A 26,361-nucleotide genomic window follows, 5' to 3' on the forward strand; every position below is an offset into this window, starting at 1 on the left:
TGTCAGACGCTCATAGTCGTAATATAGTGTTGGTGAAAGGTGAGGCGACGCTACCAACTCCCGTGTGGGAGGAGAGATGCACGAACCTACTGCTCCTCTTTCAAGGTTTTTATACCCCTCTTTAGCGAAATCACTAATTAAGGAGTACTCGTTGCAAAGAACACTCCATCTTCCCAGGTCACGACAAGTGGTGCACATGCAGCACACCACTTGTCGCAACCTGGGAGTTTTCCCTTTTTCTGTAGATTCGTTTATTCAAAACGTTTTATCTCTTAAACCGTGCGTCCAAATCTCAAACCGTTTTCACCATTGGATTCCTCGCGTTGAGATCTTCAAAACTAGATCCCATGTTGATTGGTTTTGACGAACTTATTTTCACGAAAAAAACCGGACGAAAAAACCAAACCGGGAGCACGGTTTTTTCCCTTTCCGAAAGAGGCACGTTCGTGCCTCTCGCGAAATCACAACCGTGCCTCTCGTGGAAGCAAAACCCTGACTCTCGTGGAAAGAAAAAAAAACAGAAAACGCGTTTTTTTCCCTTTCTGAAAGAGGCACGCCCGTGACTCTCGCGAAAGCACAACCGTGCCTCTGGCAAAAGCAAAACCGTGACTCTCGCGAAAGAAAAAAAAAACAGAAAACGCGTATTTTTTTGCCCTTTCCGAGAGGCACGGCCGTGACTCTCGCAAAAGCACAATCGTGCCTCTCGCGGAAGCAAAACTGTGACTCTCGCGAAAGAAAAAAAATAGAAAACGCATTTTGTTTTTGCCTTTCCGAGAGGCACGGCCGTGACTCTCACGAAAGCACAACCGTGCCTCTCGCGGAAGTAAAACCGTGACTTTTGCGAAAGAAAAAAACAGAAAACGCTTTTTTTTCGTTTCGGAAAGGCACGGCCGTGACTCTCGCTAAAGCACAACTGTGCCTCTCGTGAAAAAAAATGACTTTTCATGAAAGAAAAAAAATTAATGCGTTTTTTCGCGCAATTTTTTTTAGTCGAAACGCTAAGAAAGACCGGGGAAAAACCAAAACGTCGAAAAAAAGGGAAAAAAACAATTTAAAAAGCCGAAAACGCGTGCGAAAAATAAAAGAAAATCTAAAAGGAGCGTCCAGAGCGCGACACGTGGCGAATGGCTGAGAGCGCGCCAAGTGGCGCTGATCGTTGCGAGGCTCCCGAAGGAGCGCTCGTTAACTAGTTACTCCCCCTCTTTAGAGGTGTTATATACATGAAAAAAAAAATCAACTTCCTCTCCTTGCACAAGCTTTCGGTAAAGCCCGTGTCCAAAGCCCGACCCGGCCCAACCGCTGCGTCCACCACGGAACCCCCCGCTCCAAAGTCCAAACCCTGGCTCCCGTCCGTCCTCCTCCCCGATCCCCTTTCACCTCTCTCGTCTCGCTCCGGCCAACGCCGCCTCCAGCCCCGGCGTCGCCTCCACCCTCCCTCGGCGCCGGCGCCCCCGGATTCTCCTACTCTCGCTCCCACATGGAGCCAATCAAACGCACGGCCACCCTGTCAAGCAACATCCGCGTCCAGCACGAACCCGCTGACGGCGGAGATGCGGCGAGCGGGACTATCGGCGCCCACCCTATCCACCTCATTGAGAAGATCCTCGGCTACTTCAGCCCGCTGGATTCGGTGCGCCTCGCCGTCGTCTGCAAGTCCTGGGCGGCGGCCGTCTCCGAGCGGCTAGCGAGACCCACCCCCCACCTGTTCGCGCTCAAGCTCGCCAATGTGCACAGCCAGTCCCCGTTCCGGTTCATGCTGCCGCCCGAGGAGGAGCGCCGCCACCGCGGGGCCATCTACTCCCTGCCGGTGAACGAGGAGGGCTCGCCGTCGCTGGTGGCCCCTGCCCGCTTGCCCTCCGCGGTCCGCGACCCGAAAGGCATGAACTTTAAGTTATCCGGCGCCCTGCCCTGCGGCCTCCTCTCCTTCGCGGTCGGCAATCGCGTTTTCCTCGTCAACCCCCTCACCGGCGCGTTCCAGAGCGACATGTATGCGCCCTTCGGGACTGGAGCTAAGGTGAGGACAGTCGCCGGCGCCAACGCGATCTTCGATCACGACTACTCCGAGAGGAACGTCTTGCTCTCCTGGTGCACGGAGGAGTGGCGCCAGCGGAAGCTGCTTTCTCAAGAGTTCAAGAACATTTATCTCATGGCCTACGCAGACGGCGTCTTCTACGCGCTGGAATTCCGGGGTTGCGCCTATAGCGTGGACACACGCGTGCCGCCGCCGTGGCGCCTGAAGAAGCTCCGTGCGCCGAGCATTCTCGAGCAGTACACCCTGATCCGCGGGCGCTTCCTCTGCTACTCCCACCTGCTCGAGTCGGAAGGGTCGGTCCTGTTTGTCGGTCCGGTGCTTGCACCACGACAGCCCACATGCCGTGATACCATCGGTGGCTTTGAGGTGTACAGGCTGGATGTCGAGGTGTCACGATGGGTGAAAGTGGAGAGGCTTGCTGCTGAGAGGGCGCTTTTCGTGAGTGAGCAATCATCGTTCACGGTGCGCGCCTCGGAGGTGCCCGGGTGCATGAGCAACTGCATCTACTTTGTGGGTGAGGTTGACGAGTACTCCTACGTCACCTGGGGCGTCTACTCCATGGAGGAGCGGAAGGTGCTGTTTCAGCGCCCCGTCGGTGGTTCTTGGGGAAGGTATGCTGCTGCACGCTGGTTCCTCCCTGCTGTTGTGATACCATTTGCAGATGCACGTGCGCATTGTACACTCAGGAGAAAGGACAAAAATCTAAGTTCTTCAGGTACATTTGACTAAAAATATTTTGAGAATGCAGTATAGCAGTTAAATGCTAACATAGATGCCTTCTTTTATGCTGACAGAAGGACATGAGGATGGGAGCAATTGTGCGAAATCAAGATGCTACTATGAATCCTTTGGCTCTGATTGAGGTGTCGGCGATGGCAGGCAGGCTTATAAATCCCTGAGATGCTACTATGAAGCAGAAGTGCTATTATTCTAGAATCTGAATCTGAAGATTCGTTTGATGAAGTTAATATACTGGTGAAGTTTGTGCTGTTTGATTTGGTTGGTGTATTGCATGTTGTTGTAGATCTTGTAGCTTGGATGAGCATGAACTTGCTAGATTGGCGCTGCTTTGGGTATTTCTAAGATCCATTGCTTTGGAACGGCGGATCTCTCTTGGTCCGTATGTGATACGGCGAGCGGGCCGATTATATTATTGCATCACCAATGCGGTGGAAAACCTCTGTCGTTTGAAAGAAGAATGCATTAGAATTTGATGTGTCCTCCTCTAACTTGGTCTTGCAGTGTACTTATAGAGTTGTTTTGTTGACACGAAGGTGCATCGGCAAAATTATGTGCCAAGGCGTTGCAGTGCTATTTGAATCCTTTTGCTCTGATTGAGGTGTGCATATGTGCGTTGCTGGGAGGTCGAAACAGCTTGAGATGCCAAATTATGTTTGTGTTAATTTGAAGCCTGAAATTGGAGGTTTTTTTAACTGAAGACAGGAACACTAGTTCCTTCTTTTCGCTGAAAGGAGTAACAGAATGTTTTCACCTGACAAGACGCATCGGAAGAGCAGGATATTTGACCTGACAACGCCCATCGAAACACGGTGAGTATTCTGTTACTCTAGCTGGTATTCGAGTGTTAATCACCAGTCAGAAGAGCAGCAGATTTTTCACGCAACACTAGTGTTACTCCTTTTAACAGTGTATAAGATCTACACGCAACGGACAAGACAATACATGGAAAAGAAAAAAATAGAAATAAGCCACGACCGATCTACATGCAACGGACAAGACAATACATGGAAAAGCCAGCCCTCTAACTAAACCAGAATATAGGGGGCCATTTGGACGGCGTCGAGGTCAGCCACGCCAAAACCGAGCGAGCCATTGTTGGTGATGGAACTCGTCACCACAAATTCGCAACCGTCAGTGTTAAGCCAGAGGAAGGAGAGGCTCGTATTTCATCAGAAGCTTGTGATATGAATTACAGAAGCTATGGATGGTCCCCGATTCAAATTTTACAATCTACACTTAATTTAGACATGAATATTAGGTTTACTATTATTTGCATTCACATGTTTCAATCTCCACTGAATTCAACATATACACACGCGCAATCTCCGGATAGACGGGCCACTGTTAGCGTCACCATCGCCTCTTCTTCCTGCCATATCGCGTGCCTTCAAGAGATGAAACTCGACAATGTCAATGTTTTCGTGGCCACTTTCCTGGGGGGAAACAGACTGCGCAATTTTGCACAAAGGCCGGCCGACGGCACGAGAGGGGGAATGCTCCTGCTTTGGGATGACCAGATGGTGGATCTGGTTGACATCAACACCGCCACCTTCTGCTTATCCGCGATGGTCCGAATCCGTGACTCCAACGTACAATACAAGCTCACCACCGTCTACGGTCCCACCGACTCTTCTCGCAAGGATGCTTTTTTTGCGGAGCTCATTGGCCAAAAACCGCCTGCCGGTATCTCTTGGCTCATGGCATGCGATTTCAACCAAATATATCGTGCACGGGACAAAAACAATAGGAACATTAATCGAAGTCGAATTATCCGTTTCCGGGCGGCGCTACAGAGCTGTGAGCTAAAAGAAATCCACTTACAAAATAGAAGGTTCACTTGGAGCAATGAGAGGGAAAACCCGACCTTGTGCAAGCATGATTCGTTCTTCTGTAACGCTGAGTGGACCGCCACCTTCGGCACCCACATGCTCCACGTCGTATCTTCATCCTTCTCTGACCATTGCCCGCTTCTCCTCGCCGATGACAAGGGGCCAAGGAGGCCTCAAACTTTCAAGTTCGAAAACTTCTGGGTTTCCATGCCTGGAGTCATGGAGGTGGTCAGCAAGGCTTGGGACGAGCATGGCCCGCACTCCGAGCCATATCAAATATTGTTTCACAAGCTCAAGAAGGTGGGGCGGCACCTCTCTGAGTGGAGTAGGGGGCTTTTCTCTAAAGCAAAGGTCCATCTTCACGCGGCCCTCTTGGTGATCCTACATCTTGACATCGCGCAGGAAAACCGGCAACTATCTCACGACGAGTTGGACCTTAGGGCTAGGCTTAAGAGGAGGGTAATAAGCTTGGTTGTGCTTAAGAGGGCTCGAAAGAAGCAATGCGCGCGAATCGCTAACCTCAAGGAAGGGGATTCCAACACAAAGTTTTTCCATCGCAGAGTCAATGCAAGGAGGAGAAAGAACCATATCCATAGGCTAAAGCATGGCCAGGGATGGTTCACTGACCATGAAGCTAAAGAGAAGTTAATACATGACCACTTCTGTGAGGTCATGAAGAAAGGATCCACACGCGCAAAAGATTTTAATTGGGAGGAGCTTAATCTGGAGTCTCATGAGTTGGATTTGCACGAGCTCGAGTCTCCCATCACCGAGGCGGAGGTGCGAGAGGCAATAAACGGCATGCCAAGTGATAAGGCGCCGGGGCCAGACGGCTTCACGGGTATATTCTTCAAGAAGTGTTGGGAAATAATTAAGCACGACGTGATGAGGGCAATTCACTAATTTGACTCCCTCCACACGTCCAATCTCCATTGGCTCAACTTTGCAAAACATTGTGCTCTTGCCCAAGAAAGAGGGGGCGGAGGGGATCGCCGACTTTAGGCCTATTAGCCTTATTCATGCTTTTGCCAAAAACCTCGTGAAGGTGCTATCCATCCGCCTAGCCCCGTACATGAACAAACTAGTCTCCAACGCCCACAGCGCATTCATCAAGACGAGAAGTATCCATGATAACTTCATGTGCGTTCGCAACCTTGCCCGTCGGCTTCATAAATGCAAGACACCGTCTCTTCTTTTCAAGCTTGACATCTGCAAGGCATTTGATTTGGTCAAGTGGGAGTACATCCTTGATCTTCTACGCCGGCGAGGGTTCCCATGCAAGTTTCGTAATTGGATCGCAACACTACTTTGCACTTCTTCATCGAGGGTACTTTTAAATGGTGTGGCCGGCCCACCCGTTAAGCATGGCCAAGGATTTCGACAGGGAGATCTGCTCTCACCGCTGCTGTTCGTCATTGCCATTGATCCGCTCCAACAGCTTCTCGACTTTGGCAGCCCAAAAGAAATTGCTCCATGAGATCCGAGGAAGAGGCGTCATGGTGCGGACCTCCCTTTATGCTGATGACGCGCGGTCTTCATGGCTCCTATCAAGAAAGACATTGACAATTTCTCGGGGATCTTACGTGGTTTTGGGGAGGTCACCGGCTTATGCACAAACTTTCACAAGAGCTCCGTTGTGCCCATTGGGTGCAATAATGTTATCTTGGGAAACATTGTACAAAGTTTGCCGGCAACTAGAGCGTCCTTCCCTCTACGATACTTGGGCCTCCCCCTATCCGTTGGGCAGCTAAAGAAGGCGGACTTCCAATTTCTCGAGGACAAGGTTGGAGTAATTTGGTTACTTATGAAGGGCAAAACATAACGACCATTGGGCGTGCAGCACTAGTAAAATCTGTCATTACCTCCCTCGCGGTCTACTTCATCACTTTGTTGGTCGTCCCACCGAGCATCTTGCAAAATGTGAACAAGTTGGAACGATCTTTCCTTTGGTCCGGATCGGATAAGACCACGGGTGCAAAGTTCAAGGTAAATTGGAAGGTTGTTTTCCGCCCGTGGGAGTATGGTGGTCTTGGAGTCCTCAACACCGACAAATTTGCTCGTGCCTAACGCCTGAGATGGCCATGGTTTGAATGGACGGAGCCAAACAAGATGTGGGTCGGATTGGGCAATCCATGTGACGAGGAGGACCTATATTTCTTCTATGCCTCAACTACCATTACCGTGGAGAACGGGGCCAAAACACCTTTCTGGGATTCCCCTTGGCTACATGGAACCAAGCCAAAGGATGACGCCCCACTAATCTTTGAGGCTTCCATGAGAAAAAATTGGAAGGTGCGGGAGGCCCTAAAAAACAACACATGGATTCTCAAGATCAACCCCTCCACGGCCATCTCCGTCGAGCACCATGATATTATCAAGAAATTTGGGGACTTCACCCAAAGTAATTTCCATAAAAGTCCCACCCGCAGCGGAATCTAAAAGATTACGAGAAACAAAATTCAACCCCACATAAAAAATTTGTATGATCATCAAAAGATTTAACCCATGAGTTGGGCAATTCCTTGACATCATTTTCATCCTTTCCCAAGATTGTGCAACATGCTCATGTTCAAGTTGCTTGAAATTCATGATCTGGGTTCTAAGGGAAATAATTTTTGCGGGCGGAAAATACTTAGTGATGAAAGCATCTTTGCACTTGTTCCAAGAATCGATACTATTGCGAGGCAAACAGGAAAACCAAATTTTTGCAGAATCACGCAAGGAAAACGGAAAGAATTTCATCTTCAAACATCATTGTCCACATCTTTTTTCTTTTGCATATCGCATAATTCCATGAATGTGTTAAGATGGGACGTGGCATCCTCATTAGGAGCACCGGAAAATTGATATTTCATAACAAGATTCAACAAAGCAGTATTAATATCACAAGACTCCGCACTAGTGGTGGGAGGAGCAAGAGGAGTGCCAATAAAATCATTGTTGTTGGTATTTGAGAAATCACACAACTTGGTGTTCTCTTGAGTCATGGTGACTACGCAACAAGATTGCACACAAAAACAGATCCGACAAGAAAACGGCAAACAAAAAAGAGGGCGAATAAAACGGCAAATTTTTGTGAAGTGGGGGAGAGGAAAACGAGATGCAAATGGCAAATAATATAAATTGCGAGGAGATGAGATTTGTGATTAGAAACCCAGTAGATGTTGAAGATCCTCCCCGGCAACAGCGCCAGAAATTCCTTTTGATGCGGCTTGAAGCTACGTCGGTATTTCCCCAAAGAGGAAGGGATGATGCAGCACAGCGACGGTAGGTATTTCCCTCGGTGATGAGACCAAGGTTATCAAACTAGTAGGAGAACCAAGCAACTCTACGTAAACAGCACCTGCACACAAATAACAAATACTCGCAACCCGACATGTAAAAGGGGTTGTCAATCCCTTTCGGGTAGCGGTGCCCAAGATAGGCAAACAGACGTGAGAGAGTTGTAAATATTGATAGATCGAACGCCAAATAAAATAAATTGCAGCAAGGTATTTTTGTATTTTTTGGTTTAATAAATCTGAAAATAAAAGGCAAATAAAATAGATCGCAAAGGCAAATAATATTAGAAAGAGACCCGGGGGCCGTAGTTCTCACTAGTGGCTTCTCTCGAGAAAAATAGCAAACGGTGGGTGAACAAATTACTGTTGGGCAATTGATAGAACTTGAAATAATCATGACGATATCCAGGCAATGATCATTATATAGGCATCACGTCCAGGATTAGTAGACCGACTCCTGCCTGCATCTACTACTATTACTCCACACATCGACCGCTATCCAGCATGCATCTAGTGTATTAAGTTCATGGAGAAACGGAGTAATGCAGTAAGAACGATGACATGATGTAGACAAGATCTATTTATGTAGAAATAGACCCCATGGTTTTATCGTTAGTAGCAATGATACATATGTGTCGGTTCCTCTTCTGTCACTGGGATCAAGCACCGTAAGATCGAACCCACTACAAAGCACCTCTTCCCATTGCAAGATAAATAGACCAAGTTGGCCAAACAAAACCCAAATATCGGAGAACAAATATGAGGCTATAAGCAATCATGCATATAAGAGATCAAAGAAACTCAAATAACTTTCATGGATAAAAAGATAGATCTGATCATAAACTCAAAGTTCATCGGATCCCAACAAACACACGGCAAAAAGAGTTACATCATATGGATCTCCAAGAGACCATTTTATTGAGAATAAAACGAGAGAGAGGAAGCCATCTAGCTAGCTACTAACTACGGACACATAGGCTACACAGAACTACTCACGCATCATCGGAGAGGAACCAATGGACATGAGCACCCCTCCGTGATGGTGTCTAGAATGGATCTGGTGGTTCTGGACTCTGCGGCGGCTGGAATTGATTTTCGTCGACTCCCCTAGGGTTTCTGGAATATTGGGGTATTTATAGAGCAAAGAGTCGGTTCAGGGGGCACCCGAGGTGGGCACAACCCACCAGGGCGTGCCTGGGCCTCCTGGCGCGCCCTGGTGGGTTGTGCTCCCCTCGGAGCACCCCCCAGGCGCTTCTCCGGCCCACTAGATGTCTTCTGGTCCAAAAAAATTCAAAAAAGTTTCACTGCGTTTGGACTCCGTTTGGTATTGATTTCCTGCGATGTAAAAAAACATGCAGAAAACAACAACAAGCACTTGGCACTATGTCAATAGGTTAATACCAAAAATCGATATAAAATGACTATAAATGATTATAAAACATCCAAGAATGATAATATAACAGCATGGCACAATCAAAAATTATAGATACGTTGGAGACGTCTCAGCGGGTAAACAAATTACTGTTGGGCAATTGATAGAACTTCAAATGATCATGACGATATCCAGGCAATGATCATTATATAGGCATCACGTCAATGATTAGTAGACCGACTCCTGCCTGCATCTACTACTATTACTCCACACATCGACCGCTATCCAGCGTGCATCTAGTGTACTAAGTTCATGGAGAAACGGAGTAATGCAGTAAGAACGAGGACATGATGTAGACAAGATCTATTTATGTAGAAATAGTCCCCATCTTGTTATCCTTAATAGCAACGATACATACGTGTCGGTTTCCCTTCTATCACTAGGATCAAGCACAGTAAGATCGAACCCATCACAAAGCACCTCTTCCCATGGCAAGAAAAATCGATCTAGTTGGCCTAACTAAACCAAAGATTCAAAGAATAAATACGAGGCTATAAGTAATCATGCATATAAGAGATCAAAAGAAACTCAAATAACTTTCATGGATAAAAACATAGATCTGATCATAAACTCAAAGTTCATCAGATCCCGACAAACACACTTTTATTTCTCCATAAAAACAACACCATGGTAGTGCTGCTGAAAACAACATCAGTCCGGGGTTAGTTTCATTCAAATCATGCAAATTAGAGTCCAAAACAAGAGGAAAAGCGTGAGAAAAAGTAGATACATTGGAGAGGTATCAACTCCCCCAAGCTTAAACCTTTGCTTGTCCTCAAGCAATTCAGTTGATAAACTGAAAGTGAGAAAGAAAAACTTTTACGAACTCTTTTGCTCTTGTTTGCATAAATAAGCTTAAACAGCACCCAGGTTTTCAGCCAGCATTATAACTAACCATGTCGACAATAACATTTAAAGATTATATTAACTCTATCAATGACATAATCAGCTAGCGAGCAATAATAAGATATTTCAAACGGAAACACGTTGTCAAAACAACCATGATATAATATGACAATAGTGGTATCTCGCTAGCCCTTTCTGAGACCGCAAAACATAAATGCAGAGCACCTCCAAAGTTCAAGCAGCGACTAAACATTGTAATTCATGGTAGAAAAGATCCAGTCATGATGCACCCAACATTAGCTACACACAATACATAAATCATGATAGTTGTGCTCTACTTAGTTTCTGGCGCTTGTTTTAAGAAGGTGATGACACAACATAAAAGTAAATAAAAAGTCCCTTTGCAGTGGGAAGCAGTGATTTGCAGAGGTGCCAGAACTCTATTTTGAAAATAGAGATAAATAATATTTTAAGACATGCACCCTTATTATTCACTTCACGACCATCAGTTATCAACATCTTCCATGCTAAGCACGCTAGTGGCGGTTCCCAAGCGATAAAAGTAAAGGTTTTGACTCCACTGGGAGTTTTTGTTTGATTATTTCAGAGATGAACTGATGCGGAGCATCCCTCGACCATCACCATGGACATCACACCGCCACCGCAAGCACGGAGAGAACCTACGACGAGAGCTCGAGCACGCGCCGTCGAAACCGAAGTGAACTCTTTCCTCTTTGAGTTTCGTTCGGATTCACATATGAGTTGGGTTCTACCTCAAAGGGAAATGTTATGCATTCTTAGGTACTTCGGAGATGATCGTGAGGAGGCATGGAGGGATCACCAAGTCCACATGGAGGAAGAGAAGGAAGAAGGACGCGAAGGGACGGACTCTCTGGACACCCCGGGTGCCCGGACAAGAGGGCCCCGGGTGCCCGGGCAGAAGGCCGTAGGGAGGGCAAACCCCCTGGACACCCCGAGTGCCCGGCCCCTAGAGCCCCGGGTGCCCAGCCCCTCCACCTGGGTGCACCCCGGGTTCCCGGCCACTTGGCACCGGGTGGCCGGCCCCTCCAGCCGCGGCCTTCCTAGGTGGTCCGGGTGCCCGGCCCCCTCACCCACCGGGTGCCCGGCCTCCTCTCCAGCCGGCCCCGGGTGCCCGGCCCCTCCTGGGCCAGCCTCCAGCGCCACCCGGGTGCCCGGATTTTGGACCCCCGGGTGCCCGGCCTCGACCGCCCAGCCCCCTGCGTCTACCCCGAGTGCCGGGGCCTTGGACCACCGGGTGCCCGGACCCCTCAGAAGGCATGCGTGCCTTTTTGGTCTTTTTCCCTTGTACCCATCTCCCCCTCTTATTTTGCCCCTAGACTATAAGTACCCCCCACCTAGATCATTTAGGGGGATAGCAAAGCATTGGATAGACAAAGAGAGAGCTTTGCTCATCTTCCTCCTCATGGAGATCATGACCTCCTAAGGGAGAAGATCCTCTTGTGGTTATCAAGACCCCATCTAGGGAAGGATCCCCATCATAGGATCATCAAGACCTCTCTCCTCGTAGGATTGGGATGAACTAGTACCTTGTATCTTTCCTTTGTTGTCCTTGGATTCATTGTGACCTCTTGTATGTTCTTGGAGCTAGCATATGTGTGATTGGATCTAGTCAATTTGAGTGTTTCCCCTCTCTTGTGTTCTTCGTGTTCTTGGGGATTTCCCCTCCAATTCGTGAAAGATCTCCACATAGGGTTCCACCCTACAACATCTTGGTATCATGAGCCAAGGTTTCTCACGAAATTGGAGCCCCCCATCTTGTTCTCTAGCCTAATTTTGTTGTGTTCTTCCCCAATTTCGAAAATTCCCCACCAAAAATAGCCCCAATTTTTTTTGTGATTTGTTGGTTTGATAAGGTTTTGTTGGATTTGATCCATGGATTTTCTTGGTTTCAAGTGGATCTAGCATTCCCCCATACATCCCCACCTTTCCATTCACGAAATCCACCAAAATCTTGCATTTTCCACAATTTTTGTCCAAAATCCGACACTACCGGGTGCCCGCACCTCAACCCCCGGGTGCCCGCACCCCCGGGCTGTTTGCCCCTGCCCACCCTGGGCACCCGCACCTCCCACCCCCGGGTGCCCGCCCTCCCCCCCAGAATCAGCCCAACACCATCACCATTTCGGCCATAACTTTCACCCCCGGAGTCCGATTTTGACGTTCTTTAGCTCATTGAGTAGCTATTGACATCCACCGTCCACCTAGATAGGTTCCAACACCATTCGTCTCCATCAAAATTTTGCCATTTTGGCATCTTTGCATAGGCCATCCACCATATCATCCGCCAAACCACCATAGCTTTCCGCAACCTAACCCATTTAGTTCCATATAGCATTTGTGGTTGCTTGAGTGATGACTTGAGTCTCCTAAGGTGTTTTGGCTACTTAGGGACGGTTGCTTCATCATCAACCACAACCTCCACTTCCGCATTGCTAACTCCGGAACCACCAACGCATTCCGCTACCACCATTTGACATTTTCCTTTGAGATTTTGAGTTTGCGGTTTTTCCCGTTTCCTAGGGTGTTTTGGCTAACTACGAAAGGTTCGACATCGACAACACCGCCGCTCACCTTCGACAAGGATTCGACATGGACCACTTCACCATTTTGACAACCTAACCGTACGCAAGAACAGTAACCTCTATATCATCTTGGTATCGTGGTATCCCATCATTGTACATTCTTGCCATTACATTGTTAACCCCTTTGCCCATTTTGCGTCACTTTCCTATCGAGACTAGCCATTGAGTATTGCTGGCAACGTTACTTGTGCACATTAGTGATCATCGATCTACACCTTCCATTGCATACATACCATATCATATTGGTATTGTTTTGGTATCATATCATCCCTTGTGTCACAAGATTGTTCCCGCATATACACAATTGCTATCTTGGTTTGTGCATTTCGCATAAGTGGCAAAAAAAGAATAAGCTTTTAAGCAAAAGAGAGAAAAGAAGCTTGTGAGCAAGTGCCATAGCATCATACCGCATTGCACATAAGATTGTCATATCCGATCATCTTGGATCATCTTGAGAAGAACACCGGGAACATCTTACACATAGCATACTTGGGATAGAAAGCTCATACATTTTGCATATTATAGGTTGTGCACAAGTGTCGTATCCGCCTATTGAGCAATCGTGCTAGCGTGTCTCTTGAGTTATGCAACACGAGCATTTTCCGTGGATTCCACATTTTGTGGTCATTCGTTGGTTGCACGACCCCATTTATCTATCCGTGTGTGTGTTTCCGTGTGCCACATATTGCTATTGGTCTACTTGTTTCACTTGCGAATTTGTGAATCTTTTCCAACATTATTGACTCTTGCTAATATTTTGCATCAAATTTTTGTGCCACTATCCTCACCGAGCTCCACCATAAGCCTTACTTGTGTAGGTGTGAGATTTGACAAGATCCGGTACCAATTGTGCTATTTCCTTGATACATTATTGAGTGGTCATTGATCATTCTTCAACATTGGATAAGGTACATTGGTCTAGTTCTTTCCTTTCTTCCACTCACATTTGCTCGAGTCTTGTGATGGATAGGCAAGGCATTTCATCTCCGGTGTCCCACGACAACGACAGTGCGAACAACTACCTCAACAAAACGTCCACCTTGAGACTACAACAAGAAATGCAAGGCATTGAGCGACTCGCCATCGACATTCACCAAAATGAAGCAAGGAAAAGGGACTACATCGACACCAAGTTGGCCGAACAAATGGATCTAGTACGAGACATGGTGGCCAACTACAAGTCTTCTTCCCCTTCGTCGTCTTCAAGGCGGCGACGCTCAAGTGGCCAATCTTCGAAACGTCATCGAGCTCAAGCACTACAACACCATCAAGATGGAGATTCTCGCGATGCGTACACCTACAAGTCCCAAAAGGCTCTACATCAAGCTACGGCCAAACTTCATGAGCACAAGAGAAGACCGCGAGACAAGCACCACCAAGAGGAAGCTCCGGCTACCACGGCTACTTCGGCATCTTCACCAAGGGTTATCAAGGCATCTTCGCCTTTGGACGTATGACATCTTCGCCTACCTCCCACGAGTACGCCTACATCGACCTTCATCTACGGCGACGACTACGAGATGGTTGAGCATGGGATTTTCCCTTCGACCACGGCGACGTATGATGACATGAGTGACTTGTGCCTCCATATTGAGTGTGAGAGTGACTTCACCACTAGCCCCATATATGACGAGTTGCCCCAATTCCCATATGAGGAGAGCCACCACGACCACCACTTGAGTGATTTGAGTGACTCCACCATATGTTACATTGAGTGCACCTACCTTGAGGGAGTGAGTGAGCCACCACCACATAGAGAGAGTGAGGTTGTTGATAGGGCATGTGAGGCCACTATGATTTCTAACGACTTAACCTCTACCCCTATTGTGTCTTCTCCTTTGGTGCTAGGTCCCATTTATGATGACGCACCGATTCACGACGACTTCGTCCTTCCTTTGGACACGACGATGGCCATGGTGGAATATGATGCACCCCCCACATGGTTACATCAAGTTGATGATGATGACCACCATTTGGTATTTTCCACCTCACCTACACCACTTGAGTGGAATGAAAAAGGTAACATAGGTGAAGGTGATGCTCTAGTCCCACTAGTGGACATTCTTGACATTGATGGCTTGCATGATGTTGATCACTTTATGGATTAATCACGTACTACGTCCTCTACTTGTTTCGATATGCCACCCATTTATGATGAATATGATGTTGATCATGTCGAATTACCTAGTTGTGATGCTATGCTCCATAGGATATCATGTGAAAATTCTATTGGTCACATTATGCTTGACAATCCATTAGACTTGTCATATGCTATGCATGAGATCAACCATATATCATATTTGCAATCTCATCGTAGTGACTATGCATATGCCATTAAAATAAATCCAATTTGCACATATGGCATAGATGACAAGCCCATGTTTATTGGCATTTGTTTTTCTTGTGATGATATTGATATGATCCCTTTGCATCATTTATCTCATATGCCATGCCATGGCCACCTAGCTTCGGATATGCATTGTTTTGGATGTTGTCAATATTCTCAATGTGATGTTTCCACGAATGCTCATGAGGAGACCTCCATAGTTTCCTCATACATATTTGGAGATTTTGATGCATTCCATACTTTGCATGATTCCCATGATTGCGTGCACCATATGCATTCCATGAATAACAATGCTCTAAATATTTCTCATGATGCATTACACATTTTGAGTCTCCATTATACTATACATAACAACAAACCTCTCAGGATGGATGACATGTTTCTATATCACGCATCTCATTTATTTGAGCATTGGATATTTCGTGCTAACCGACACATGCACGTATGCATCATAATGGATGATGTGTACATCTATCACGCACACACAATTTTTCCTTTGTATTTGTTTTGTGTAGGTACCCATGAATACTTGTCAACCTCGCAATCCCACGAGTTGAAAAAACGAGCTCTAGAGAGCGATGATGACTTGGGATCCCATGGATTGTGTTTCCCACCGCTCTCTTCGCGCAAAGACTTCGCGCATTTCTTCTACATGGCCCTCACTTGGCTATGGGCTATGGTCCATTACTTCTTCTATGCCCATCTTGCCATGTTCACTTTGCATGATATGCTCATTCCTATGCCTTTGGCATGCATTTGTGACCCATGCTTTGCATTACACATGATGATTGATTCTAGTACGTGTATGTGTATTTGCAAGCTTGCTGCAGATATTGCTTGTTATTGCCATGTTTGCTATGTGCCCCATGCCTATGATGATACATTGATCTTGCTTTGTGTTCGTACTTGCGATATGTCATGTGCATTGTCTATGCTTATTATTTGCTCACATGACATGATTGCCAAGATTTCCTCTAGTGTGTTGTATCTTCGCTCCACTATTTTGTACCACTTGATTTCTATGCTTTCTCATGTTGCATCCAATTCTTGGATTACTTGCTCCTATCACATGTTTGGTTGCAACAATGTCATTACTTCACATATGCCATGTCCCATTGCTTATCACAGGGTCGATTCGATTGCCTCACACATGATGAACAATTGCTCTTTCTATTGTGTTGAGTGCCATTCGATTTTCACTACACCCTATGCACATTATGCTTGGATTGTCTTGCACTTGCCCTATGTGTTTAGACATTTGATTTTATTTGGTGTTGTGAATGACTCTTATGCCTACCATAGACCGTTCATTGAGAGTCTTATGCATGATTGCTATGAGCTTGAGGTAGATGCTTATTCTCTTGAAACACATATTTGCATCACTACCTCACATTTACATGCTTGTTTCCATGATGTCCTTGATTTTGCTACATTTATGCGCTTACATGACATGTCACAATCCCTTGTCACACCATATATTATGCTTGAGGACAACACTTGTTTGGTGAATCACCTCTTGAATGCTCGGTTTTGCACTAACGCTAACCACATTTATTTTTCCAAGTGTTTGTTGTACTTGTTCCTTTTGAAGGAATCACAAGACGGTGCGACATTGGAGAGTGACCATTTCGAGCTTCCACATGACAAGTGCTTGGTGGTTGTCCACTTATACACGGCGACGCCCTCTCTTTCCATGGTGATGACGATCACGATCCGTGGACGGATCTCTCCCAAGGGGGGGAGATGATGCGGAGCATCCCTCGACCATCACCATGGACGTCACACCGCCACCGCAAGCACGGAGAGAACCTACGACGAGAGCTCAACCACACGCCGTTGAAACCGAAGTGAACTCTTTCCTCTTCGAGTTTCGTCCGGATTCACATATGAGTTGGGTTCTACCTCAAAGAGAAACGTTATGCATTCTTAGGTACTTCAGAGATCATCGCGAGGAAGCATGGAGGGATCACCAAGTCCACATGGAGGAAGAGAAGGAAGAAGGATGCGAAGGGACGGACTCTCTGGACATCCCGGGTGCCCGGACAAGAGGGCCCCGGGTGCCCGGGCATAAGGCCGTGGGGAGGGTAAACCCCCTGGACACCCCGGGTGCCCGGCCCCTCCACCTGGGCGCACCAACGGGTGCCCGGCCACTTGGCATCGGGTGCCCGGCCCCTCCAGCCGCGGCCTCCCTGGGTGGTCCGGGTACCCGGCCCCCACACCACCGGGTGCCCGGACTCCTCTCCAGCCGGCCCCAGGTGCCCGGCCCCTCCCGCGCCAGCCTCCAGCGCCACCCGGGTGCCTGGGCTTTGGACCCCCGGGTGCCCGGCCTCGACCGCCCAGCCCCCTGCGTCTACCCCGGGTGCCCGGGCCTTGGACCACCAGGTGCCCGGACCCCTCCGAGGGCCTGCGTGCCTTTTTGGGCTTTTGCCCTTGTACCCATCTCCCCCTCTTATTTCGCCCCTAGACTATAAGTACCCCCCACCTAGCTCATTTAGGGGGATAGCAAAGCATTGGATAGACAAAGAGAGAGCTTTGCTCATCTTCCTCCTCATGGAGATCATGACCTCCTAAGGGAGAAGATCCTCTTGTGGATATCAAGACCCCATCTAGGGAAGGATCCCCATCATAGGATCATCAAGACCTCTCTCCTCATAGGATTGGGATGAACTAGTACCTTGTATCTTTCCTTTGTTGTCCTTGGATTCATTGTGACCTCTTGTATGTTCTTGGATCTACACTACAAGAAATATGTCAACTAGTGACCTTCTGGCAGTGACCCTGGAAGAATTGGTCATAGATCTATGACCATTTGAGACCAATTGGTCAAAAGCTGTTCGGGGGGCTCCAAACGATAAACTATATCGACCATTTTGGTTAGAAAGGTCGTAATTTCCTTACACGAAATGGTCACAAAGCAGACAGCACTGATCCGCTGCCTTATTTCATGACCAATATAGATGGTCATAACCTTGTAAGTTGTGGTGGATTGCTATGACTAGGCGCCACCTCATCAGTTTTGCCTATGTGTCATATCCATGTGTCAATTTTTACCCTAGGTTGTGAAGCAACCTATATTTCTGTCATTCCCAAAATTCCCAAAAAATTGGGCATTCTTTACTATCCAAATCATTGCCTCATGACAATATTCAACTCCATTTTCCTGGTAAATCTTCGTCGGCAATTTTCCAAAGTTTTTGTTCACCTCTAACTGTTGTGAAGGAAGTACTAACTAGGCATATCCTAATGAGCTGAATTTTTGCCACATCTTCTGTATTCCCAAATCATAGCTCTCCGCCAAATTTGAGCCCCATCTAACAATACATGTGCGTGTGGCTTCAACATTCATATTTCTGTCCAGTGTGGTACGTTGCAAAGCAAGTGACACCTAGGATCCTCCATTTGAGCTGCGAATATTCCAAGATTGTGTCCTTAGTAGATGATCATCCTCGGCTAAAACTCAGGCCCATTGGCCATGTGCATTTCCCGTACCACTAATCAAACACTTGGGTGCTAATTCATGTTTGAGCATTGTTCGGTCTCCTCGTGAGATTCTTCTGTTGTTATTTTCTTCCAAGCATCTACGTGGGGAGTGCCAAACCTACTAGACATGCCTAGGCTTCCCAGAACGCATGGCAACGCCACGGTCACGCGGTGACCATGCGGCGGGCATGCGAGTCTACGCGCTTCGGAGTTGGGGCCCTTGGCCACCGTCCAAACCTCAACGTATCACCACCAAACCATGTATTTATCCTTAAATATATACTTATGTACCTAGAAATGATTTTTGGAAAAAAAAATAAAGAGCAAACTATGAGGCAACTACAGTTCAAATTTGACCCGCTTCCAGCTGAATCGGTGGAAATTTGTCTTTTTCACCAGAGGTGGATCAAGGCTTTTGACACCCAACCATTGTGTCAATTGTGCATTAAACATGGCCTAGTATTTTATAAAATTGATTTGGTCCATTTTTACAGCATTTATTTGGTAGTTCCTTCACAAAAAAACCTCATTTCGGGCACTCGAAAAATGGAAAATGAATTTCCATGCAAAGAAAATGAAAACTCCCTTGGGCAACATTGTTTGGAATTCCAAGATGCACCATTGTGCACAATATGAGATCATTTCAACAAACTATGCCATGAATGTGGCTATAAGATTGATCATTTTGCTTGAAAGCCATGAATCTTCACGCATGATAGCTCATTTCCGAGAACACTTTTTTAAAATAGTTGCCGTATTACAAGTTTAGTATTTTTCCTAGAAACTTGGTCACATATGATGACACAATGCGAAGGTTTTTCAATTTTTTGATTTTTTTTTTAAATTTTTATGCCCGTTTCAAAATACAGTCAAAACGGCGGGCTTGACCGTTCCTAGCTAGCTATTGAATCTTGGAAATCTTTTGATGTTTCTCTGATTAAATAGATAGTTATGTACCTAGAAATGATTTTTGGAAAAAATAAAGAGCAAACTATGAGGCAGCTACAGTTCAAATTTGACCCGCTTCCTACTGAATCGGCGGAAATTTGTCTTTTTCACCAGAGGTGGATCAAGGCTTTTGACACCCAACCATTGTGTCAATTGTGCATTAAACATGGCCTAGTATTTTATAAAATTGGCTTGGTCCATTTTTACAACATTTATTTGGTAGTTCCTTCACAAAAAAACCTCATTTCGCGCACTCGAAAAATGGAAAATGAATTTTTCGTGCAAAGAAAATGAAAACTCCCTTGGCAACATTGTTTGGAATTCCAAGATGCACCCTTGTGCACAATATGAGATCATTTCAACAAACTATGCCATGAATGTGGCCATAAAATTGATCATTTGACTTGAAAGCCATGAATCTTCACACATGATAGCTCATTTCTGAGAACACTTTTTTAAAAGAATTACCGTATTACAAGTTTATTATTTTCCTGGTAACTTGGTCACATAAAATGACACAATGCGAAGCTTTTCCAACTTTTTGATTTTTTTGAATTTTTTATGCCCGTTTCAAAATGCGGTCAAAACGGCGGGCATGACCGTTCATAGCTAGTGGTTGAATCTTGGAATTTTTTTGGTGTTTCTCTGATTAAATAGATACTTATGTACCTAGAAATGATTTTTGGAAAAAAATAAAGAGTAAACTATGAGGCAGCTGTAGTTCAAATTTGACCCGCTTCCTACTGAATCGACAGAAATTTGTCTTTTTCACCAGAGGTTGATCAAATCTTTTGACACCCAACCATTTGGTCATTTGTGCATTAAATATGGCCTAATATTTTAGAAAATTGGCTTGGTCCAATTTTGCAACAAATATATGGTATGTCCTTCACAAAAAAACTTCATTTCGGGCACTCGAAAAATGGAAAATGTTTTTTTCGTTCAAAGAAAATAAAAACTTCCTTAGGCAACATTGTTTTCCATTCCAATATGCACCCTTGTGCACGATATGAGATCATTTTAACAAACTATGCCATGAATGTGGCCATACGATTGATCATTTGGCTGGAATGCCATTGATCTCCACACATGATAGCTCGTTTATGAGAACACTTTTTAAAAATAATTATCGTATTACAAGTTTATTATTTTTCCTGGTAACTTGGCCACATATAATGACACGATGCGAAGGTTTTCCAATTTTTTTTATTTTTTTGAATTTTTTATGCCCGTTTCAAAATGCGATCAAAACGGCGGGCATGACCGTTCCTAGCTAGTGGTTGAATCTTGGAATTTTTTTTGGTGTTTCTCTGATTAAATAGATACTTATGTACCTAGAAATGATTTTTGGGAAAAATAAAGAGCAAACTATGAGGCACCTATAGTTCAAATTTGACCCGCTTCCTACTGAATCGACAGAAGTTTGTCTTTTTCACCAAAGGTTGATCAAATCTTTTGACACCCAACCATTTGGTCATTTGTGCATTAAATATGGCCTAATATTTTATAAAATTGATTTGGTCCAATTTTGCAACAAATATATGGTAGATCCTTCACAAAAAAACCTCATTTTGGGCTCTAAAAATGGAAAATGATTTTTTTGTTCAAAGAAAATGAAAACATCCTTAGGCAACATTGTTTGCCATTCCAATATGCACCCTTGTGCACTATATGAGATCATTTTAACAAACTATGTCATGAATGTGGCCATAAGATTGATCATTTGGCTTGAATGCCATTGATCTCCACCCATGATAGCTCGTTTATGAGAACACTTTTTTAAAATAATTATCGTATTACAAGTTTATTATTTTTCCTGGCAACTTGGCCACATATAATGACACAACACGAAGGTTTTTCATTTTTTTGATTTTTTTTGAATTTTTCATGCCCGTTTCAAAATGCGGTCAAAACGGCGGGCATGACCGTTCCTAGCTAGTGGTTGACTCTTGGAAAACTTTTGGTGTTTCTCTGATTAAATAGATACTTTTGTACCTTGAAACGATTTTTGGGAAAAATAAATAGCAAACTCTGAGGCAGTCGCACTTCAAATTTGACCCGCTTCCTGCTGAATCGGCAGAAATTTATCTTTTTTACGAGAGGTGGATAAAAGTTTTTGACACCCAACCATGTGGTCTATTACGCATTAAATATGGCCTAGTATTTTGGAAAATTGATTTGGTCCAATTTTACAACAAATATATGGTAGGTTCTTCATAAAAAAACTCATTTTGGACACTCAAAAATTATTTTTAGCCAACTACGACCAATTTAGATGGTCATAACGTCATACTGCATTCTGATTGGTCCGTGGACGTATCACGCGGATCATGCATCAAACACCGTCGGATGCTCACGGATCCAACGGCCGTCCTCAACCGTTCCACACCAACCCCGAAACCCTAGATGGTCATTTTTCATCCACCCCCCGCGCCTCCTTTCTTTCCAGTTTCCACATCCATCCATTGATCCCATTCCAGATCCCCCGTCTCCTCGCTGTCTCGCCCGATGGAGCGAGCTCACCTCCTCCCTTCCAGATCCATCGCCGCCGCCGCCACCTCCCTCCGGCGGAGCTCGCCGTCGTTCATGGCCTCCCCCACGCCCCCTCCTCTCGCCCCTCCCCTTCCCTCACCACCCAACCGAACCAACCAGCCCACCACACACCCTCACCTCGTTACCGACGCGCCGCCGCCGTCCCCCACGAATGGTGCCTTCCCCACGATCTGGATCCCCATGAACCAGCCGCTGGCGACCGCATCCACTCCGCCGCCGGCGCCACCTCCACTCCCCTCCCCTCCCCTTCCTGGCTGGAGATCCCCTCCTCTCCAATCCCACCCGCGCTCCACAGCCGAACCCTACACGCGCGCGCGCTAGAGGCCGCCCCGATCTGCGAGATGTGGCGCAGCCGCATGTCGCGGGGCCTCCGGGAGGCAAAGGCCGCCGCCGCCGCCGCATCTAGGCGCTTCTCCACCACCTCACCATCCCCTCTTCCTCCTCCTGTGCCCCCAAATCCAGCCCCGCCGTCGGCGACTCCGCCCTCTACCCCGCTGCCGGCTCCCCCCACCTTCTGCTCCTCCCCTCCCCTCCCCTCCCCTCCAGACCGACTCGACCTAGGCTGGCCGCGTCCTCCAGATCCGTCGGCAGAGGAGGAGGAGTCGCCTCCTCCCACCGCCACAGCGCCCTCCAACCTTCTCTCCTTCCTCGCGCGTGCCCGGAACCCTAGCCATGGCACTCAAGGAGTGCTGGTGGTGCACCGAGCGCTGCCTTGACTGGGGCGTCGGCGGCGGCCCTGACCTCATCATCGACGACGCCACACTGCTCATCCACCATGGCGTCAAGGCCGATGAGGAGTCCGGCAAGGTCGCCGACCCGGAGTCCACCGACAACCCCGTCATGCTCGCCATCGTCCGCACAAGTACCGCAAGATGGAGGAGAGGCTCGTCAGCGTCTCCGAGGAGACCACCACCGGCGTCAAGCAGATGCAGGAGTCCGACACTCTCCTGTTCCATGCCATCAACGTCCCCAAGAGCAAGGTATACTTCCGTTCTTCCCATTTTACAGAGTTTGAGATCTGATGCTCTGTTTCAGCATAGCATAGAAGTATTGATTCACATGGTTCAAATTACGTTAAAAGCACTGCAACTGTGGTTCAGATTTTGAATAACTTTTTTGTTTATCAGGTTGCCTGCTTAGCTTCCATGGGGCTTCAGTTAGATTTGCTGAAGCTGCCACGAGATTTATTTATGCGAATAAATTTGCATAACAGAAAATAGCAATTGTGTGATGTGCATGGTCTTATTGCTCGGTCACTTTGGGGGTATAAGTTACTGTATTTTGAGTGAATGTTATGGTGATGTACATATGATGCACTTTAAGGGTACACTCAATGTTTATTACCAATTGAGTTAGATGTTACACATGAAAGGACAAATAAATCCAGAGGAGCAACTATCTTTCCTTTGTGGGGCTTTTATTTTGCTGCAAAGGTCATTTTACTTCCAAGACCAGCACACGGGTCAATTGTGATGGATTATGAAGTATCCATTGGCCCACTAGAAGTTATATTCGTACTATGTAATACTGTGCATTGCACAGATTTGTAGGTGGTGTAGCTGTAGCAGCATGCTTAGAAGAAAAGTTAGCTCGACCTTGAGCTATAAGTTGCGTCAGTCTATACGCTACTTGCATGGAGGCATCAACTTTTACATTCAGAATTTCTCACACAAGCAAGTGTGTTACGGAATTGGAATCAATTGGAAACAACACTTGCATGCCTAGTAGTTAAACCTCGATATGATCATTTGACACAACTTTGATCAATTAAAATCTTAATTTGGTTGAAGACTTGAATTGTGTAGAATTATATTTGTACCACTTTGAGGTTGTTATTCTCTGTTTTGGAAATATATTCATTCTGGGGATGCCATGTTTTTTTCTTGCTGATGTTATTCTCTGTTTTGGAGATATATTCAGTTTGGGAATGCCATGTTACACTGACACAACTTATTAGTTTGGTCCTTGTCTGATTTAGTCGTTGCATCTTGTCTTCATCTCCCCTGCCTCTCTCTGATTCCTCGTGTGTTTGCTTTGGGTGCAGGTTGCTTTGATCTGTACAAGCTGCTGCTGCTCCAGGTGGACAAGGAAGCCCTCATGGCTGCTGCTGCACTATAGTCTGCTTTTCATTTTTTGAACAAGATGTATTAATGTTAAGTTGACATTACTGTTGCCTTGAGCTACATACACTTACTAACATAGATCTTGGTATCCTGTTGTTTACTGTAAGACTTGCTGTTTAGCAAGGCTTGAGTAATTTAGTGTACTGCATCTTTAGTTTCAATTGAAATTTTTATCATGCTACTGTGACATCTACTGAAAATTTCGAACAAATGAAAGGAGCACTGTAGTTACAAATGGAGCCTACAAATTATGTACATCTATTGTACTCATTTTTAGTTATCTGTAGTTACAAAGCATCAATTGCAAGACTGTAACTAAACATATCTTCTTATCCTCTTTGATTTTACTCATACACATGCTTCTGATCCTGTTAACAACATAGCGTTTGTAAAATGATCCTGTTTGTAATATGATTACAATAGCAGAGTTGACAATCGAGGGTTTGTAATGCGGCCTCGTTGATGTTCTCTTTTTCATATGCAGTGCTACTGTTATGTGTGTGATGCTCCAGCTCCATGCAAGCACTGGGAAAAGGGCTCTGTCAAGCAGGTCTCCTGGTAAGCGTCTCGTTTCCGCTCTGTCCCCCATCCGCCTCTGTCTGTTCGTTCAAACTGCTGGTGCTGCGAGATGGGTTTGCTTGTGGATTCTTGTTTTGGTAGTAGTTTGCTTTGCTATGAGTAAAATGCTCGTACTTTGCTTGCCATGTTTGGTTCTTGTCTTGGTAGTAGTTTGCTTTGCTTATCCAGTAGTATCAGTCAATTGGCCAGCCTGGAGCAGCTTGCTGTTGTACATGATGGTGTTAACTGTGAAAATGCCAAGTGTGAGATAATTAGACCAGCTGTCCGTTTCTTGCCTGAATGCATTCTTTAAATGACATGATGTGCTAGAGACATGCTACTTACTATAAACAAGATGGTGTTTACTGTATTGTCTTTCATGCACATTTGGTGTATTATCTTCTGACCTGCTGGTGTCATATGTACTGTACACATAGAAGGTCAACTATCTTCAAGAACTATCTTCATTGTTTCTCCCTGCTGCATTGCCTCAACCGTTCTCCTTCTATCTTAGTCTTGATATAACTCTGCAGTTTACTTGAATCTCCAGTTGCTTTCAAAAGTATATGCAAAGTGTGTGTGTGTGTGTGTGTGTGTGTGTATCCAGTGAGCAAATCTGTAGTAATTACTGAGTATACTATCTGCTTTCTTTTAGTGGATATTTTCTTCTCAGTTCTCTTTTGACATGTAGCTTGTTCTCTTTGAATGTGCAGGTAGTATACTGTGCTGGTGATGTTTTTTCGTTGCTGGGATCATTTGAACCTAGATGTCATGTGTTATGTGATCTGAGCCATATGGCATATTCTAAAAAAATTATGTATGATGTTTTTTCGTTGCTGAGATCATGTGAAGATGTACTTTTGAAATGCTGCTTTGACAACAAACTTGTATTCCTGTGTATATCCTGCTTTGACAGCAAAATTATGAAAATTTCTCAACAATATATATTGGTTAAATATTTTTTTTCCAATTTTCTATGCTTAAAGTTGTACTGCACATAAAAAGGCTACAACCTAATTGATGATGTTGTTGTGGAATTGTTTATTTTATATAAAATAGCAAAAATAATAATAATTCTGCCAAAAGTTATAAAAACAAAATGAAAAGGCCAGCAAAAACAAAATGAAAAGGCCAACAGAAAAAGAAATTTACTAGAAAAGGGAAAGGGCCCAGAAAAGAAAAAGGCCGTAAAATTTGGCTTGGCCCATTTAGTTGACCATAAAAAAACATAAATAGGCTGAATTGTTGGGCTCGGCCCATGTAGAACGTCGAATTGGACCGGGCTAAATCTTACCAACGACCTTCTCAATTGGTCACAATTTTGCCACGTCAGATTGCCACGTCGGATCCGACGTGGCCTGGGCAGACAGCCAGCGACCAAAATAGAAGGTCGTAGAATCCATGACCTTTTGTTTTGGTCGTGGCCTTACACGACCTTCTCACAAAGAAGGTCGTTAATTTCAGTTTACGACTGCCAGCTTTTGACCATCTGTTTTTGGTCAAAAAAGGTCGCAAATGAAAATCAATGACCTTTCAGTGACCAATAGTGAGGGTCGCAAGTTGACAT

General features: G+C 45.6%; 3 protein-coding genes across 4 annotated transcripts; all 3 read left to right on the forward strand.

Moving 5' to 3' along the window:
• Positions 1 to 1,383: 1,383 nt before the first annotated feature.
• On the forward strand, positions 1,384 to 3,025 carry LOC123494581 (putative F-box protein At3g25750). The gene is made up of 2 exons (XM_045230510.2): positions 1,384 to 2,747; positions 2,827 to 3,025. Exons 1-2 carry the CDS (start codon positions 1,478 to 1,480, stop codon positions 2,892 to 2,894), a joined length of 1,338 nt encoding a protein of 445 aa, XP_045086445.1. The 5' UTR covers positions 1,384 to 1,477; the 3' UTR covers positions 2,895 to 3,025.
• Positions 3,026 to 4,167: 1,142 nt separating this feature from the next.
• Positions 4,168 to 5,505, forward strand: LOC141025733 (uncharacterized). The gene has a single exon (XM_073501652.1). The coding sequence runs from the start codon at positions 4,168 to 4,170 to the stop codon at positions 5,503 to 5,505; it is 1,338 nt and encodes a 445-aa protein (XP_073357753.1).
• A 16,522-nt stretch (positions 5,506 to 22,027) lies between these two features.
• Positions 22,028 to 25,769, forward strand: LOC120966095 (adenosylhomocysteinase). Of its 2 annotated transcripts, XR_012187043.1 has the most exons (3): positions 22,028 to 23,093; positions 24,158 to 24,794; positions 25,508 to 25,769. XR_012187043.1 is itself a non-coding variant. In XM_040391753.3 (2 exons), exons 1-2 carry the CDS (start codon positions 22,786 to 22,788, stop codon positions 24,165 to 24,167), a joined length of 318 nt encoding a protein of 105 aa, XP_040247687.1. In that variant the 5' UTR covers positions 22,034 to 22,785; the 3' UTR covers positions 24,168 to 25,769. The 2 variants fall into 2 exon arrangements, 1 of the variants encoding a protein (XP_040247687.1); XM_040391753.3 differs by having other exon boundaries at positions 22,034 to 23,093; positions 24,158 to 25,769.
• The last annotated feature ends 592 nt before the right edge of the window (positions 25,770 to 26,361 follow it).

This window comes from Aegilops tauschii, chromosome 6 (assembly GCF_002575655.3).
Source record: "Aegilops tauschii subsp. strangulata cultivar AL8/78 chromosome 6, Aet v6.0, whole genome shotgun sequence".
Lineage (NCBI taxonomy): Eukaryota > Viridiplantae > Streptophyta > Magnoliopsida > Poales > Poaceae > Aegilops > Aegilops tauschii.

Coding starts and splice junctions, on each gene's coding strand:
- LOC123494581 (XM_045230510.2), top strand. CDS start 1,478: ATGGAGCCAATCAAACGCACGGCCACCCTGTCAAGCAACATCCGCGTC. Junction 2,748..2,826: donor CAAAAATCTAAGTTCTTCAG/GTACATTTGACT, acceptor TTATGCTGACAG/AAGGACATGAGGATGGGAGC.
- LOC120966095 (XM_040391753.3), top strand. CDS start 22,786: ATGGCACTCAAGGAGTGCTGGTGGTGCACCGAGCGCTGCCTTGACTGG.
- LOC141025733 (XM_073501652.1), top strand. CDS start 4,168: ATGAAACTCGACAATGTCAATGTTTTCGTGGCCACTTTCCTGGGGGGA.